The 18,660-nt window shown below is 30.9% G+C and overlaps 1 protein-coding gene across 1 annotated transcript in view; it reads left to right on the top strand.

Moving 5' to 3' along the window:
* MEMO1 (mediator of cell motility 1) overlaps nt 1-17,716 on the top strand; it is a 118,162-nt gene extending 100,446 nt beyond the window's left edge. The window contains exons 7-9 of the mRNA XM_074288133.1: nt 1,262-1,338; nt 14,927-15,031; nt 17,042-17,716. Of these exons, the coding sequence (XP_074144234.1) occupies nt 1,262-1,338; nt 14,927-15,031; nt 17,042-17,173 (314 nt within the window). The 3' untranslated portion in view covers nt 17,174-17,716. The remainder of the gene's footprint in view (nt 1-1,261; nt 1,339-14,926; nt 15,032-17,041) is intronic.
* The last annotated feature ends 944 nt before the right edge of the window (nt 17,717-18,660 follow it).

The raw sequence follows: 18,660 nt of genomic DNA, 5'->3' as shown, positions 1-18,660 counted from the left end.
TTCCAGTAGGTGAGAAGATTTGGAAGAAAGACAGTTTTATTTTGATAATAGTTATAAAGATCTGCCATCTTTCATGAGAGGCACATATATAAAACATTGCATAGGATAGAGCTTAGATTCTTCAGGGTGATGTGCATAACTTTGTTGTAGATTAATCTTTATCAAGAATCATTTAACCTTATTGCTTGTCTTTTTTTCCCCACTTGTAAAATGAAAGGATTTGTCTTTTTTCAATTCTAAATCTATTACCTAGTTTTAAAAATTGAGCAATATGTCAAATATAATGCATCTTTGAAGATTAAACCACCCTTTAATCATTAATTCACTTCAGATTTCCAGGCTGGAAAGATGGGTACAAGTTCCTTTGTAATGTGTACTAGTCTTAAGAACACGATGCACAGTTAGTTGTGATTATCCCTGTAGTAAAGAATTGTGGAGACAAAATTATATCTTGGAGACAATATTATATTGATGTGTCCTTTGTTGCCCAGTTCTTTTAAGCAGATTTCTTTTTGTTTTGACTTTGTCTTTTATTTTTTTTGGGGGGGGGATGTGATTATATAGAAGTACTACCTCTATTTGGGTACTATCATTGAAATATAAGTCAAGAGGAGTGTACTATTTATTACAATTACTTTCCCATGCAACTCATTTATTCTTCAATTAAGGAACCTATATTGACCTTTCTCAGAAAAGAAAAAAATTTTGACCAAAGACTAGACACATGTATTTTTAGGTTGGGGAAAACCACGGGCATAAACCCCTTGTATATCCCATATCCCTGACCTCCATACATTTCTTGTAATGGAGATTGATCTTTGCTCCAAAATTTAAGCTTTCTATAGTTTGTCATATTCAGGTTGTTTGCTTACCTTAAATTACTCTGAAGAATATTTTGTGTATCTACTTTTCATTATTGCAAAAATTGTAAATGTCTTCTTCACTGACCAACTATACTTAACTTTGCTTCTAACTTTTTAAGCTGTTTTATGTTTCTTTTTTAATCTTTTATTTTGCTGATGACTTTACTATTTTACAATTTGGAATACCTTTTAACATAAAAAATGCTGTGATGATTATAATTTCTTTATTACAATTCCAAATTCACTTTTTTTGGCTTATTAAGGGCTCATGGGAATGACTTTCAGAGGCTTAAGCTATGCTTTGCCTTCCATGAGGACTGAACTTATTTTGGTAAACATTTGCTTTTTTTAGCTTCTAATTTTCCCTATTTTATTTTGTACATAATATTTGTTTCAAGGTCAAAGGTTCCGTTACAGTTACTATGATGAATCCCAGGGGGAGATTTATAGATCCATTGAACATCTAGATAAAATGGTAAGTCTTCCAGGTGTTGGGGTGTTAATAATAATTTTTCTTCTGCAGTCTCAAACAAGAACTTCAAGAACTTGATATGTTAACGAATACAATAGAATAATATATCTTATTTAACATTGTACAGAAACGTATATTGTAATCATGTAAACATTGATTACAGAATAACCCCCTGCACAATTACTACAAATATATTTTATCTTAATTTTTATTTATCAAGATTTTGTAGTCATAGTGAGAATAATCAACAAACCTTATGACTTTGAAATATATTTTTGGCAACTCAGTTTTTTGTGTATTGAGGATACTAACATCACTTTGGTTCTGATTTATATTTTTGATGAATATTTAGAGATTTAAAAATATGCTTTGATTCATTTTCCTAAGCTCAGTTATTGTTTTGATAGCTGGTTGTAATATATTTAGTTTTTGATGGATAGGTTAAATAATAGCAAATTTAAAATTATGTTAGGTGCCACAGAAAGTAGGTGTAACAGCTACAGGCTTAATGAATTTTTACTTTAAAAATATTCATTTTGAAAATCTGTTGGGTTTTTTAGTCATCTTTATATGAGGCTAATCTTTTATGAATATGGTTCATAGTCTTCTAAAAAAGACGTAAAGTGTAGGGAATTTGTATATGTATATTTTAGAGTGGTGTAGATTTTACAGTAAAGGGGAAGATTGCTAAATGAAGGAAAAGATGTGATATGCATAGAAAAATGGAACTATAGAGATAGATCATCTAATTTATTTCCTTAATTTATAAATAAGTTGTTTTAATATAGTTATGTCTCATTTTAAATTTTAGACATTAGTTTCTTTCTTCCTTTTAACTTATCTGTAAATAACATTTCACTTCACTTTGAAATGAGTTGAAATGAGCTAACATTTAGGGAAAGTTAAAATTTTTCCATAGAAAATTTTAAGATACATTTTTAGATTTATTACATATTATCCTTCTTGGCCCTGTATTATAAAAATAAACAAACAAAAAAGATAAACCCATACCTTTGAGAAAATCAGTTCCAAGATGAGATTAAAATAAATAAAACTAATATTCTAAGGATATGATTAATGATAAAGTATGGGTTAAATACAGAAAGAAAAAAGTGGTTTTTCTTTTAAAAGAAATGGGGGAATAGCATTTGCATTGTGACCATGATGCAGCTGTTTGATACTCATTTCATTGTAACAAATTATCATGTATACATTTATCTGAGTTTGCAAGACCAACTTTTCATAAACAATTAAACATAAGCATTAATTTTTAAGTTTAAAGAAAAGTAATCACTTAAATATGGTTTCTTCCTAATATCAAATTATTGTATTAGAGGCAACATGGCATAGTAGTTAGGAAGCTGGGATTGGATTCAAGAAAAACCGAACTTAATGTGACTATTTCTATTGTTGAGTTAAATAGAACTAATTCGCTGGGAGCATTTTTTGGAGTTTTATCTTCTTATAGTTCAAGCTTCTTTACCAGATTTCAGTATATTGAACGTCTTTTTGGCTATTGCTGCAATGGTAGAATGCCAGGCCTGCTTTCAGGAAGGTCAGAGTTCAAATGTAGCCTTCTAGATGTACTAGGAATGTGAGCCTAGGCAGGCCACTTAGCCCTTATTTGCTTCTATTTCTTTATCTTTAAACAATAATAATAGCAACTGCCAGAGTTGTTATGAGGAAGAAATGAGACAATATTTGTAAAGGGATTAGCAAAGTACCTGAAATGTAGTAGGTGCGCTACATATATGGTTGAGGAAAGGGCAGAAGAAGGGCCTAGAATACTTCCTATCATTACTGACAAAAATAAATTTCTTATTCCCTATAATTCTCATGATTCTAGTTCATAGAAGCATGTGAATCTTTACCCTAAATATCTAGTTTATTTACCATCCAGCCTTAAAAACTTTTGGAATTATATTATTAATTTTAACACACTGTTGCTATTTGTACATTTAATTCTTTCTTTCTTTCTTTCTTTCTTTCTTTCTTTCTTTCTTTCTTTCTTTCTTTCTTTCTTTCTTTCTTTCTTTCTTTCTTTCTTTCTTTCTTTCTTTCTTTCTTTCTTTCTTTCTTTCTTTCTTTCTTTCTTTCTTTCTTTCTTTCTTTCTTTCTTTCTTTCTTGTCTGTCTTGTCTGTCTTGTCTGTCTTTCTTTCTTGTCTTTCTTGTCTGTCTTTTCTGTCTTTCTTGTCTTTCTTGTCTTTCTTGTCTTTCTTTTCTGTCTTTCTTGTCTTTCTTCTCTTCTGCTTTCTTCCGATTTCTTTATCAGTGACTTTAGTAACTCTTGACTAGAGTAAACTTGACAGGATGGGATTGATAATTGGACCTAGGTCAGGAAGATCCTGAGTTGAGATCCTGGCTTTGATAATAGCTATTTGACTCTGGGCAAGTTAATCTCTGTGTACCTCATTTCCTTACAAATAATATGGATAATAGTAGCATTTGCCTTCCAGGATGTGCTGTGTTTTGGGAATACAAAGGGATGTGAAAGATGGTCCTTACTCTCAAGGAGCTCACAATCTAATGGGAAAGACCATATGTAAATATCTATGTTCAAATAAACAATATATAGGATAAAGAGGAAATAATCCACAGGCCAAAGACAATAAAATTAAGAGGGATTAGAAAAGACTTCTTATAGAAAGTGAGATTTTAGTTGAAACTTGAAGGAAGCCAGAGAAGCGATGAGGTAGATATGAAGAAGGAGAGCATTCCAAACGTGGGCTTAGTCAGTGAAAATGTATATGGTGTTTAAGGAATAATTATTTTGTTCCTGGAACAGCAAGGAAACCAGTGTCACTGATTAGAGAGTTTGTGAGGGAAAGATAAGATATAGGAATGGAAAATAGGAAGAAGCTAAATTATAAAAAGTTTTGAACCCAAGAGGCTTTTGTATTTCATCTTAAAGTAATGGAGATCTACTGGAGTTTATTGAGTAGGTTGGGTTTTGCATTTTTTTAAAATTACTTTAGTATCTGACAGGAATGGAGTAGAGTGGCAGTGACTGAATCAGCATATTGGACTATGTATGGCAGTAGTGCAGGTATGAAATGATGAAAACCTGCACGAGAGTGGTGGCAGTGTCAGAAGAGAGAGGGGGGCATAATTTAAGGATGTAGTAAAGGTAAAATCAGTTGTGCTTGTTAACAGATTGGATATGGGAAGTGAGAGATATTGAGGAGTCCAAGATGATTTTACATTGTGAGCTTAGAGGATTGCTATGTAAATGCTAATTATTGTTGTTATTATTAATTAATTGTAGATGATTTAGAGATCTAATTTCTAGTTTATCATTAATTTCTTAGTACATTGCAACTTTAACATTGAACTAATATAAAATAGGATAGTTAAAAAAGAGAGAGAACAAAAATCAGTAAAAGGGAGCAGAGAAATAGAATAAAAACTTGGGATGAACACTTACCTCAGTTGAACATTGAATTTAGTTCTGAGCTTTTTAGAAGTTAAGATTAAAAAAGCTATAGTAAATGTTTATAGAATCTGAGATATGGGAGAAACTCTAGAAGCCTCCTAATTCAGCCTATATCAAAATAAGCTTCTTTATAATTGATGTAAAAAAAAGTCAGATCATCTTCATCTTTTTGTGATACTGTAATGAGGGAGAAACCGCTGCCTTTCGAGGGAACCCCTTCCATCTGTAAATAGTCCTTGTTATTAGCTAGTTTTTCCTTAAAATTAATCCAGGCATAATAAAGATAATACTATTTAATTCTTTGTGGACAGTTTCTTGAATCCTTTCATCTGATGTAATAGTCATGGATTGTAATTTTGTCTCATCAGCAAATTTAATGTTTGCCATCTGTACCTTTGTCTGGATTATGGGTAAAATTTTTAAAAAATAGTGTGGTGTAGTGGCAAGAGTACTGCATTTAGAAATACAAACTTTGAATTTGAATCCCATCTCTCCCCCATATTTATGGTAACTGATCTTCAACAAGTTATTAATTCTCTAATGGGAGAATTATATGAGATTATATCCTTTTGGCAATACATTTATCATTCAGTGTTGAGCAACACAGAGAATGCGGAAGATTGCTAGGATACTCTACTAGAAATCTTCCAAGTTGATATCAGACTATTTAATGACAATTTTTTGAGTCTAGTCATTGAAGTCACTTTAAATCTATTTAACTGTACTATTGTTTATCTCACATTTCTAGTCATTTTATTTAAAAAAAAAAAGCATAGAGAGATGAACTCATTTGTCTTGGGTTCAAAAAAGAATTTAATAGCTCAGATTTTCATATAAAGGACATTGTGTATTATTTAACATTAGCAGTGTCATTGTTTAACATTTCCTTCCTAGTACCTACCTCCTATGAAAGAAGAAAGAATAACATCAATTCTTAGCATAGCAAAAATTTTATACTAAGCTATAGAAGTGACCTTGAGTTTGGCCAGTATTTATTTATTTTTAATAGCTTTTTATTTACAAGATATATGCATGGTAATTTTTCAGCATTGACAATTGCAAAATGTTTTGTTCCAGTTTTTTCCCTCCTTCCCCCCATGCCCTCCCCCAGATGGCAGGTTGACCAATACATGTTAAATATGTTAAAGTATAAGTTAAATACAATATATGTATACATGTCCATACAGTTATTTTGCTGTACAAAAAGAATCGAACTTTGAAATAGTGTACAATTAACCTGTGAAGGAAATAAAAAATTTGGCCAGTATTTTAATCACATTTGTAAATCTTCAAAAGATGATATAAATGTATGAGCCATTAATAAAGGAATATTTAATCTTCTTAACCATTTTGGGCTATTTGAGAGCCTGAACTTCTATACCAGATAAATTTGGAAGAAATTAATTTGTCCTGAAAAAAATTTAGGACAGCTGTTACCAGTCATCCTTATCCACTTTAAAATAACCATAGTTTGCTTTCTGTAGAATCTGTGATTTTGAGTAGAAATATATTCTCAAATAGTGGAGTGAATTAATCTGTTGCAGGGGATTATTTAGTATATATGCTTCAGTACTTGAAGTGTCTGTAATTTTGTCCATATGAACATTTTCACTAATTAGTTTATAGTGTTCAGGAAAAGTTTATTATTCTCTCCTGTAGATCACCATGGTGAAAAGTATCTTTCTGAATTTAGCTAGGTTAATTCCTTGGACATTAGATAGTGGGGTAAACTGAACCTGAAGCCTCTTCAGCCTGGATAGGCACTGTCAGAACATGCTCTTGACTTGTTTAGGCTAAGAATCCTGAATTGCATCCACACAGTGCTGAGCTTTCATTACTGTTTGATAGAGAGGCATTTATTCATTTATTTGTTCATTCATTCATTTATCCATATATTTATTGTTGAAATTCATTGACTGAAATTTTGGAAATAGTCTAGCCAAATAGAATAATTTTTGTTTTAGTGTAATTTATGCTTAGGTGCTCTGTCTCTGAAAGTAGTTGACCAAAAGGCTTAGATTTTTATGTTTCTTTCTAGTCAAGGTAATCATACCTTGTCATTTGTATAGAGGAGGATAATTCTTTGTTATTGTTGTTTGTTTATTTGTTTGATATAACTGAAAGAAAAGCATACCTAATTAATTCATTCTGTAATTGAACCAAAGTGTTTATGTAAAAGTCTGTGACACAGCCCTGCTTTTATGCCATTTGGAAATGCAAATTCACTTGCATAAAATAATTTTTTCATAGTAAAATTTTATTAGTATGATATAGGCTTTGAAAAAAAAATTAATCTATCCTAAAATTTAGACCAGTATTTTATAGTTGAAGTCACAGGTAATTTCTTACTATGGAGTTAGAGATGAGTGAAAAATCATATATTATACCTTCACATTCATTTAACAAATATTGATTTGGTGTCTGCTATGTTAATATTCTCCAACAAAATTTGAACTCCTTGGGTGCAGAGATTTTTTCATGTTTGTCTTTGTTATCCCCAGTTTGTAGTAAGTGCTTAATAAATGCTTATTGGTTGATTATAAAATCATGTTGGAGAACAGAGAGAAAATTATAGTATAATCTCTTTTGCAGTCTGATCAGAGATAAGTAACTATATAGTGTATTTGGTGAAACAGCAATAAAGAAAATACAAAATGCTCCCCATAGGAGAGGAGGGAGAGATTACTTTTTAATTTATATTTAAGTAATGTGATACAGAAACCAGAGAGGAAATCTAGTATAGTACAAAGTACAATATTTGGCATCTGAGAATGTGGGTTAGGATCCTCAAACTTATTGGGTCATCTTGGAACTTAATTATTTTTTGTAAAAGTAGGGAATTCAACTAGAAAATCCTGTAGTGTAGCAGTGACCATTTGTAGAGTAGTTCTGCTTTAAACTTGCTTGCTTTCCATGCAGAATAATAGATGGATGAGATCTCTCCATCTAATTTTAACAAATTTCTATGTTTCATAGCTAAAACATTTAAGAAGAGGAAATATTTGATAAGGGATCAGCCAGTCTGGAGAGAGTGGAGTTTAAGTATAGGGTGGTTCAGTTTTAAGGTTGGAGTCATGAATTGAGATTTGAAAGAAAAAAAAATACCCAGGAACAACATGGTTTGTTATTATCTTTAATTCACCTTTCACAGAGGAGATAACATTTCTAGCATGAGTTCTCAGAGAGGAAACTGAGCAGAGGGAGACAGATTGATTGAAAATGATATTAGGTGCAACTCTATGTGATGATAGAAAGAGTTAGGCATTTTCATTGAAGTGTCTGAAACTTGCCCAGATATCTTACTGTTTATTCTTAAGGAAAAATGTAAAAAGGTTTAGTTTGCTTTCAATTCTCAAGAGACTAAAAAGCTCACAGAAATGAAAAGCTGAAATCTAGTATATATTGTAGCTTTCCCCATGTTTGAAGGATTCTGAATAAAGACAATTATTAAAGGATGTTGAAGTCTCTGCCATTTGAAAAATGGAATGAGTTAACAGAATTGTGGATTCTTCAACATAAAAGATCCTACTTCATGTGAAGCCAACAAGTCACCATCTCCTCAGTTTTCACAAAAGTAGAAAGTTATGAAGTACTCTTTTTTTTTTTTTTTTTAAATTACAATTCTCTTAAAACTATTCTTTAATGGGAAGATAGTTCCGTATGTCAGCCAATTAAAAATGAATTCTAATAAGCTTAGTTTATGATCTTTTCTTCTACCTGTGATCAGAAAAGCCTTATTTGGGTCTTCCTATTTATCTTCTAAAATTGAATTTGTTAAAAACTTGTAATGGTTGGTTCCCTCTGGTGATGAATCCCTGCTTGCCTCATTCTTAGCCTATTGCTGATAGAGAGGGCTGGCCCAATGCTAGATAGTTTTCTAGGTTGGAGAACATGATGGTTTTGTTTTTCTTAATTTTTTACTTTGTTTTGTTTTTAGTTAATAGAGTTTTCATATAAGATTGTTAAGACTGATTAGCTGTATATATTTAAGAAACAAACCAAAAAAACCTTTGTGTATTTTTACTTCAGAATTTTCCTTAATAAGTGAACGTTTATTTCTTTCTGGAAGAGAAATTTTTGTTTTCAACCATATTTTGTTGCCTAGCATTAACATTTTTTAGGTGTAGGGCAGATCTAAAAATATCCTGTCTTTTGGATCAAGGGGCCTGGAGAGAATGCTTTTTGGAACTACTAAAGTGGTTTCCGTCACACTCTTAAAATATACTATCCAATTACTAATTTAATGAACAAGTGAAGTCAATAATTGACTAGATAGATCATAATAAAATGCAAATCCATATGTAATCAGGAAAACATATAATGTATACTTTTATGTTACTTATGATGCAGTTAAATTTACAGTTCAATTGTTTAGATCAAGGATACCCTTTTTTGGAAGGTTCTATTTCCTAAGATGACATTGTGTTTAATTTTGTATTTCAGTGAAAATACATCTAATGCCAAGATAGTTACAATTCCCAGAACTCTTTTTTGTTGATCACTACTACTTGGTCAGCAGTAGATGGTGGTGATTGTGTGGAGGGTTAGACCATTTTCCATAGCTAAATCAGAACTATTGTAAATATTTTCATTCTATGGAAGCACAAAAGAAGAATATTTTTAAATTATAAAATTATGGACATTATCATGTCCTTTAAGCCTTGTTCCAAATATTGATTGTCTTAACTGTACTACTAGAAAGTTTTATTTAATATTATCAGGCACCTTAGTATGTAAATCAGCAAAATGATGATATAAGTTCAGCTTTTTCTCATCTTTTTTAAACAAACCTATCTCTTGAGTATAAAATGTTCTTATTCCAAGGGGATTATTAATTTTATAATTGGGGAAATATTATAGTTAGCCAAATTTTAAAAAGCATGTAGTATTAACCAAGTCATGACTCCACAAGACTTGGGTAGTAACTTGATTTATTAAAGGAGAAAGGCACATGCAATAGGAACTTCTATCAAAGAGGCATTGGATATTTAGGAGGTACAACAAAAAGGGGAGGTCTCATGGGAAGACAATTTCCTCCCAAATGGGAGTGTCATGGGAGAAGAAAAAGGGGAAGGAAAGTGAGAAGGAAGCAGGGGGGGTTTGAGAATGCAGAACCAGAGGTTTTGCTTATTTCGAGGGTCCTGCTACACAGGTTATCAGTCTGGGCAGACTGACCAGAACCAGGTTTGTAGCTGATTTGACTTCAAAGGTACTGAAAGTTTAATATAGTTAAGTTGCAAGAGGTCACTGTTATGTTAGGATTGGGTTTTTTTGGGTTGGGGGAGGGAGGATTTCATCTCTGGAAAATAGAGCAAGTGTTTAAGTTCAAGGGGTCCCTCCATAGTAGATAAAGAAAGGCTTCTTGTGATATAACTGATCATAATTTCTTTTTAAAAATTGATTACAATTTTTTTGAGAATATGTAGTTTGAGTACCTGTTGTAACCAGATCAGAAGGTATAGTATAACATTGATTTTGAGAACGATAGGTAATTCATTTGTAAATATTAATGTTGTTTTAAAATAGTTTACAAATAGACAAGTTGTATATGATTTTTTTTTTTTTTTTTGTTACTTTTAGAAGTCTGGCCATTATTTCATTGCAGCATATTTTGATTTTTTTCTCTGCTATATTTATTAGTAGAGCTTTTAACAAAATAGCTACTTCATAAATTTAAGTTTCAATTTATGGTCCTTTCTTCTGTTTATTTTGTGCAGAAGGTACAAATTTGCAGTGACATTTGGTGCTTCTTTTCACCCAATACAGGTAGTACTGCAATGCATGTTCTCTTGATAATAACTTTTTATTGTATTTATGGCACAAAAATTTCAAGGAGCATTCTTTTTTAGGTGATTTTTCTTTAACTCACCACTACCTTATGAATTTCAATTAGAACTTTTAGACATTTATTGAGAATCTCAAGAATTAGAAGAGACTTGGTAGGTTATTTAGTTCAGCTTGTACTTGAACATGAATGATTATTTCAAGATGATTATTCAGCATCTACTTTAACACTTTCAACGAATGACAACCCATTACTTCTCAGAGTAGCTGGTTCTGTTTTTGACTGTCTCTCATTGTTGGGAAGTTTTTCTTTCTATCAAATCATATCTACCTCTTTGCATTTCTACCTGTTGACTCTCTCTCTGAGCACAGGGGCTTATTAAACAAATTAAATTCTTATTCTTCCGTATGACGGCTCTTAGACAGCTTTCATGACTTTGCTAAGACTTTTCTTCTTTGGACTAAACATACCATTTCTTTTTGCTAATTCATATTGGCCTGGTTTCCAGTTTTCTTGATATCGTGGTTGCTTTGGTTGCTTTCTAGATAAGCAATTTCTTTGCTATGATGTGGCTCCCAAAACTTAACACACTGTTCTCAATGTTGTCTCATTAGGACAAAGTTTAACTGGCCAGTCATTTTCCTTGCTTTATTAATATAGCCTAATCTAAGATCATGTTAGCTTTTGTGGCTACAGTTTATTGTTGCTTCATTGAGTTTGTAGTGTACCTGAATTTTTTTTTTCACATAAGGAGTGAAACTATTTCCAAAGGGGATGATTATATCTTCCCATTCTAGATACAGCCCATTAAAAACAATAGTAACAATAATCACCACCAAAAAACTCAAGTATACATTTCTCTCATGAAATTTCATCTTAAAAAATTTGGCCCTTTGTTCTAAACTTGGAGTTAGTAAACTGTGGCCAACAGCTTGGCCCAGTTATTCTCCCCTCTCCCCTACAAGATTTTAAGATGAATATCTTCTTTCTTTCCCCCCCCCATTTAGACAGCAGTTTTTATAATTTTGGGTCTTACATCTGAACACTCTTGAAGATGTTCTGCTTCTAATTGTGGTTGTTATATTTGGGACACTAATTTTTCCCTTGGGTAGTTATTTCTTATTTAATTGGCTAGTCTTGACTTGTTTTACATGTATGTAGGAACAGTGTTCATTCATCCTTGTTGTCATATCACAGTCTGAATTTTCAGGTTTTAATGAAAATCTTTGGATTCATCATATAATATATTTGACTAAGAATATCACATGAATATTGGCAATTCAAGGTTCTCTCTACCACAGTGTGAGTTTAAAAAATTTACCTTTTGGGTTAGAGTTTGCAAAGATATAAAGTACTTAGTTTTTATTTCAAGCTAAAGTTAGGCTGTCTTGACAATGCTGCCACCTCAGTTCAGAGTATTTTTTGGTATGTGAAGCTTTTGTTGTGTATGAAGGAAACTTTATTTCTTAGAAATGTATGGATATAGATATTTTTCAACTGGTTTGGATTTAGAGGGATCAAATTCCAAATATTCCAGATCTCTGGAAAGTTATATATTTGCCAAGAATTGCCACTCGTTGATTATATATTCCTTTGTATATATAATATTTTTTCCCAGTTATTGTAAAGCTAATTTTTAACACTCATTTAAAAAAAATTTGAATTATAAATTTTCTCCCCCCTTTCATTTCCCCTTCCCTAAGATGGTAAGCAGTTGGATATATGATATATATGTGCAATCATGTAAAAACATTTTCATATTATTCTTGAAAAAATATTTTAAGAGTAAGAAAATTTTGTCAAAATTTTTGGGTTTTATTTTCTTTAGTTTAAACTAATATTGATAATTGTTTTGAATTATTTGTTGAGGAGCATATGATTCCATAGCTATTTTTTGGCAAATGTATTAAGTTTGCTGATATTTTGTGATCTCATTTTGTTGTTTTATGAGATTTCTAAAAATGTTTTTTACATGATCTACAAAACTGACAAACTGGTACTTTACTTTGAGATGCTGGCCATATTTATTTTTATCAAAACATTGGAACAAACAAACAAAAAAACATAGCAGTAGACTAAAAATATATTTGCCAAAGAATTTATGAATATGATGGAAGAAATGAACAGGTAAATGGCACATCCAATTCACTACAATATTATCTTGGATTCAGTCTATCTTTATATCATTCCAGATAATTTTTTCTCAATGCTGTTGTTTAATGAGTGTTCAGTCATTATATATCTTCCTGTTTAATCATTTTCTTCTCTTACTCTTTAGCTTTACATTTTTCTTTCTAAAAGTGTGATTGGTTGTTCTATTTCTTAGGTTGCTTTTTATAGAACAAAATTTTTGCTTTTCTTTTGTAAAATGAAGAAACAAAATAATGTTAAAGTGCTTTGAGCTATTAAGATTGAAAATTGCACTAACCTTATTATAACCCTCTTTGTTATAGAATATAATTCATTTTAAGGCAGAAAACTACAACTGCATCCAAAAAGGGGATTAATTACGGAAATGCAAAAAACCCTTTCAGATGTTCCTCATAGAATATAATGTTGATGCCAACATTTTAGTAAAAGTTTCCAGTGCACAAAAAAATTCTTAGTATGGTTATGAGGTAGAATAGTCAATTAGAAGATACAAAAGATCTGTTAGATCCAAGACAAGGTATTTTATACCTTTTTACCTTAGTTGCTTTATTTTTAAAATAAAATTTCTCTTACATAAAGTCATCTCCTGATTTTTGTTTTTAGAATGCATCATATAAATTTTTGATGTTTTAATTTTATGTATAAGTTATGATTTTGTTTGTGTTGGGTTTAAATTAGTTTATATTCTCTGAACTCATCCAGAGTTCTTAAAGAGGGGTGACCTAGAATGAAAAATGTTCTGTAAATAAACCACAAAGTAGCAATTTAACATACTGATAATTGAGAGTTAGTCATATACGTTCCTACTTATTTTCAGGTAGTAATATAAAAATATCATGTATTAGAAAAACTTTAACTACCTTGAAATAAAATTGTTTTACAAAAACAAATGCACAATTTGCATGCCATATCTATTGAATACTCTGCTGATTTTCCCTCCTTGATTTATATTATTATTATAAATTATATTTTGTTATACTTGTTAAATTATTCCATGAAATAAAAGCAAGCACACAGTAAATGCCAATGAAATTTTAGTTCTTTATTAGCATAATTTCTTAATCTAATTTTTAAGTTTTTCTTGGCATGTGCTGATCTAGTTTGCTGAACAGTTATTTGACATATAAAATAAGAGAGGATGATAAACCAACCTGTGGATTACTCTGAATCTCATTTTAATTACCTTATTGAGATTAGGAGCAGCATAAGTTGTTAGGTCTATATATAAGTAGATGACTTAACGAAGACACATATTTATAGTAGAAATAGCAGTAGGTTTAAAGTCAGGAGAATTAGGACCATTGGGCCTCAGTTTTTTTCATCTTTGAAGCCCTTGAACTAGGTGACTTCCATAATATATATAGCCCCTTCCAACTCCAAAATTTTATTATTGTCTATAATTTATATTAAAGATTAATGTGATTAAACATCTTGATTTTCCTTCCTAGTAGTCAACCTAGTTTGGATCAGTAATCCAACAAACATTTGTTAACCATCTATCTGTGCAAAATGCTGAATTAAATGTTTAAACAGTTGCTCTTTCAAAGAGAAGTGGAAATGTTCAAAATTTCTTTTACCTTTTGTTTGTGAAAGTTAATTTTATTTTTATTTATTCATTTGTTGTCATCAGTTTCTTAGGAATTTAATTTCATTAAAAATAATTCTTACCCACTAACTTAATTTGTAATTACTCCCTTTTCTGGTTTCCCTTCATTTTATAACAAATCCTTTGACCAGTGGTCCAGTCTATTTAATTCCTTAGGGATTTTTGTTGCTGTTTATAATGCCTTGCACATTTTGGGTATTCAGGAAAATGTTATGTAAATAATAAAAGCGTGTAGTTAAATATATTCAACTCAGTTATTCCTGCAAAAGGAGAATGGTGATATAGACATTGAAAAATAGCAAATAATTTTAAAAATTATATTTGACTTTATAATATATTGTAGCATTTGCTTAATAAGCAAAATAAAAAAAACTGATGTGTGCTTAGGGAACATGAGTAGCACAGAGTCAGAAATATGCCATTAACTTAGAATAAAGGATTAAAATATTCTTTAGATTACTGCATAAATAATTGATAGTTATGAGAAATATTACTGTAATTTGATATTTTGCTGAATTTATTTGGTATGTTTTCTTTACCCTAATTAATTATGATGCTTAGCTATTTAAAGGTACCTTTCCTACATCTAATTAAAACTAAAATTTTTTTTTTCAGGGCATGAGTATTATAGAACAGCTAGATCCTGTATCTTTTAGCAATTACTTGAAGAAATACCATAATACAATATGTGGAAGACATCCTATTGGGGTGTTACTAAATGTAAGTACTACCATGAAACCTTGATTTTAGAGTTTGTTCCTATCCAAAATGAAATGATTGGCTTTAAACTCATTTTCACTGGTTGGACATACTCAAAATATTTTCTTTTTTCTAATTTGCCTTTAAAATTATAGTACTATAATTATTATTAAATTAATTATTAAAACTATCCAAATGGAGTATAATGCTATCCTATACTTATTAGTCATCTCATTGAGAGAATGTACGTAGCATTGTGGAAGTAATACTCATTGCACTATTCCTGGCTGTGTCACATAATAGCTATGTGACTTTTAGCAACCCAGTCATACTCTTTAGCGTAATTTTGAATTCCTGACCTTATAAAATGGAAAGAATTGGACTAGATAACTATGGTTCTTTCCAGTTCAAACATTTGCATCAAATCCTACTTCTATATGTAAACTCTTACCAAGCTGTTCTTTCAAAGATCTATTTTGATTAGAAATTGCATTTTTGTAAGTTACATATAGAGTAAACAAAAGATTAGTTCCTGTTGTATAGGAACTGTCTTAAACAATGTATATGACATTGAACTTTCCCATATTGTGATTTAATCTGAAGAGGAAAGGATCAAGAATTTTGGTGAGCTACATTTTAGAGAGGCAGCATAATAATAAGAGAGATGGGTAGATATCCTAAAAGGAAGAATGGTAAGCTATTTAGAAAGGCAGAAAAGATGTAGAATAACAGAAGTAGATAACTAATAGGGATGAGAGACAGGACACAGAATCACATTGAGTGCCAGGAAGTTTCACTATGTGACCTTTTAGCAGCTTTTATCTAGTATTTTTCTTTACAGAAATGAGAAACTTACACTGAATGATTGAGGAGATCTCTTCCAACCCTTAAAATTCTGCTAAAATGTTAAATATGTTCAAATTTAACATGAACGAGAGAATATAGTGGAGGAGAAATTAACACAGAACATTGAGACCCAATATGGTTTGAAGGGCAATAATAAATTAGTTGAAGATTTTTAAGGAGGTGGTGGCAGGTAATATGGTCACAGTGAGTTGGCCCAGAAGGAACATTTTGGTTTAAGTATTTTGTATTGCCTATAGGAATGTATATTGGCAGTTTATAAGATACTGTCGAATTCTAATTTTCACCTCTCTTAACTAAATCTATAAGTGAATTCTTGATTTCCCTAGTTGCTACAGTTTCCCTCAAAATTGTTTTCCACTTAATATATTTTATCTTTAATTATATTTACTTACACGTGTTATTTTCTTTATTAGAACATTAGTCCCTTGAGGAACTGGTTTCTTTGTTTTTTTTTTTTTATTGTTCTCCCTGTATCCACAGCACTTATCATCTCACAGGCACTTAGTATTTTTTTAATGAATGAATTACATCTGAGTAAACCAGTTAGTACTGGAACTAAATTACATATATATATATATATATATATATATAAAATTAACAGCAACTGAGTTTGCAAAACTTAAGCAACTTAAGGTTTGCAGAAAACTTTACATATATTATCTCATTTCAAATTTGGACCTCAGGACAGCAAAAAATATAGATGAACCTGAACTGAACCAGTATTTCAATGAATTCAGTTTTGGTAAGGAAAAGTCATAATTCAAGGATCTTTCATAGTCAGAAATTATTTTTGAGGCAAAAATTAATAAGGGTCTACAGGTATATTATGGTAGCCTCATTAAATGTAGGAAGAAAGGGGAGCTAAAAACTGAAGGTTACTGAGATTTATTGTTTGGACAAATGACAAGATGATAATGTTTTCCACAGTAAAAATAGTTGTGAACTTGGGGAAAGACCTTTGAGGAAAAAACCCTCATAATATTATATACTAATCTATTTAATATAAAAGCAGCTCCAAACTTAAAAACAAAAAAAGAAGGATGAAAGTTAAAGAAGCTTAGAAATTGTCAATGAAGTTGAGATTAAATCACTAATTACTTAACAATCTTCATTTCATGTATGATTTATAGCCTAACTATGTTTTTTTCCCTCCTTTCTTTTTAGGCTATCACAGAGCTACAGAAGAATGGAATGAATATGAGCTTTTCATTTTTGAATTATGCCCAGTCAAGCCAGTGTAGAAACTGGCAAGACAGTTCAGTGAGTTATGCAGCTGGAGCACTTACAGTCCACTGAAGCTCTGAATACTCAGGGATACCACCTGCACATACTCATTCTCTAAATGAGGTCCCAGCCTAACCCTTACAAAGATACAGTTCGTGGTCTTTAGGGATACTGAAACCTCAAAATTAATAGAACTTTCTTCTCTTCTTTTCTAGTAGGTGTAGTCCTTCTTTAATTTCAACTCATTTTAAAATGCTTTCTTGTTTAGGACAATGGAAGGAAGGAAGACTGGTATCAAAAAATTTTATGATTTAAAAAAGTGATGATGGATGTAAAGTCATGGTGGCAGATGGTCCTTCAAATAAAACCTGTAAAGCATTTACCATATTCTAAATTTGCACTCTTTGCAGACCTGTGCACATATATTCAGCTTTCAGAATAGTTTTGCAAATTGTAAACAAACAAAAAAGGGTGGAAGCTTTTTAATAATGAAAATTGCATTTATAAACAATCTGTATTAGAATATAATAAATCTCCAGTATAGTCAACTACTACCCGTGTTGTACAACAAATACCTTCTATTTTAGTTGCTAATAAAGGGCTACACAACTCAAATTAGTCTGATTTAAACTTATTGCTCTGTGGTATATGTGTAGATTGCTTTTCATGGACTTCATCTTAGAATTTTTCTGTTCAATTTGGAAAACAGGTCTTTTGTAAGATAGTTTAGGATGTGTTTTATATTTATATAAGACTTTCAGCTACAGAGATTAGTATAATGTTATAATTTACAAGTTGGTTTTTCAAAGCTACATACAGTATGCCAAAATTGCTTTTAGGTATATGAAATCAATTTTTTGTCACTAGTTGCCATGTTATAGTAGACTTTCCATTCAATTTGGCAAAATAAGGTTGATTTAGCCCTTCAGCTGCAAAGATTGTTTCCAGGATGCTAGTTTGCAAAGTTTGTGGAACATATCTTGTTTTTTATGGTTATCACCAAATAGTTGCCACTGTGTTCCACAGTGCTTTTAAAAATCTCACCTTGTCTTGTACTCATCTTTCTCAATAAGAAATCATTTTTCAAAAATCCATCGCTGTTGCTACAATTCCACCATTTAAGTGGTAATTATATTCCTTTCTTGCTTAATTTAGACTTAAATTATGCTTAATTTGACTGAAAAATGTCATGATAGTGATTGTTATTATTTGTCCATCCTTTCTGTGCTAGAATGCATTAGTGAAATCTTAATACTTGGTTTCCCAGCTATTGGATTCAATTTAAAAATCTTCAATATGATGTCTAATGAGCACAATACTTAGGTGCCTTGCACCAAATGTTTTGAAATATTTGATTTTGTTATTTTATCAAGAATTAATTTTTTTTTTACCCAAGGATTGATTTAAATGATATCATCTTTCTAAATGGAGTAAAAGTGTCCTATGCATCTCTGTGGGAAAGTATGCCATTAGATAAGATATCAATGATTTAAATTCTGGCATATTCATAGGGATTTTGGGGGGATGAGAGGGATATTACAATATTTTGCTTTATGGAT

The sequence above is a fragment of the Sminthopsis crassicaudata genome, chromosome 2 (genome assembly GCF_048593235.1).
Source record: "Sminthopsis crassicaudata isolate SCR6 chromosome 2, ASM4859323v1, whole genome shotgun sequence".
NCBI lineage: Eukaryota > Metazoa > Chordata > Mammalia > Dasyuromorphia > Dasyuridae > Sminthopsis > Sminthopsis crassicaudata.
The sequence above is the reverse complement of the archived record's forward strand: the minus strand, read 5'-3'. Positions and strand labels throughout refer to the sequence as shown.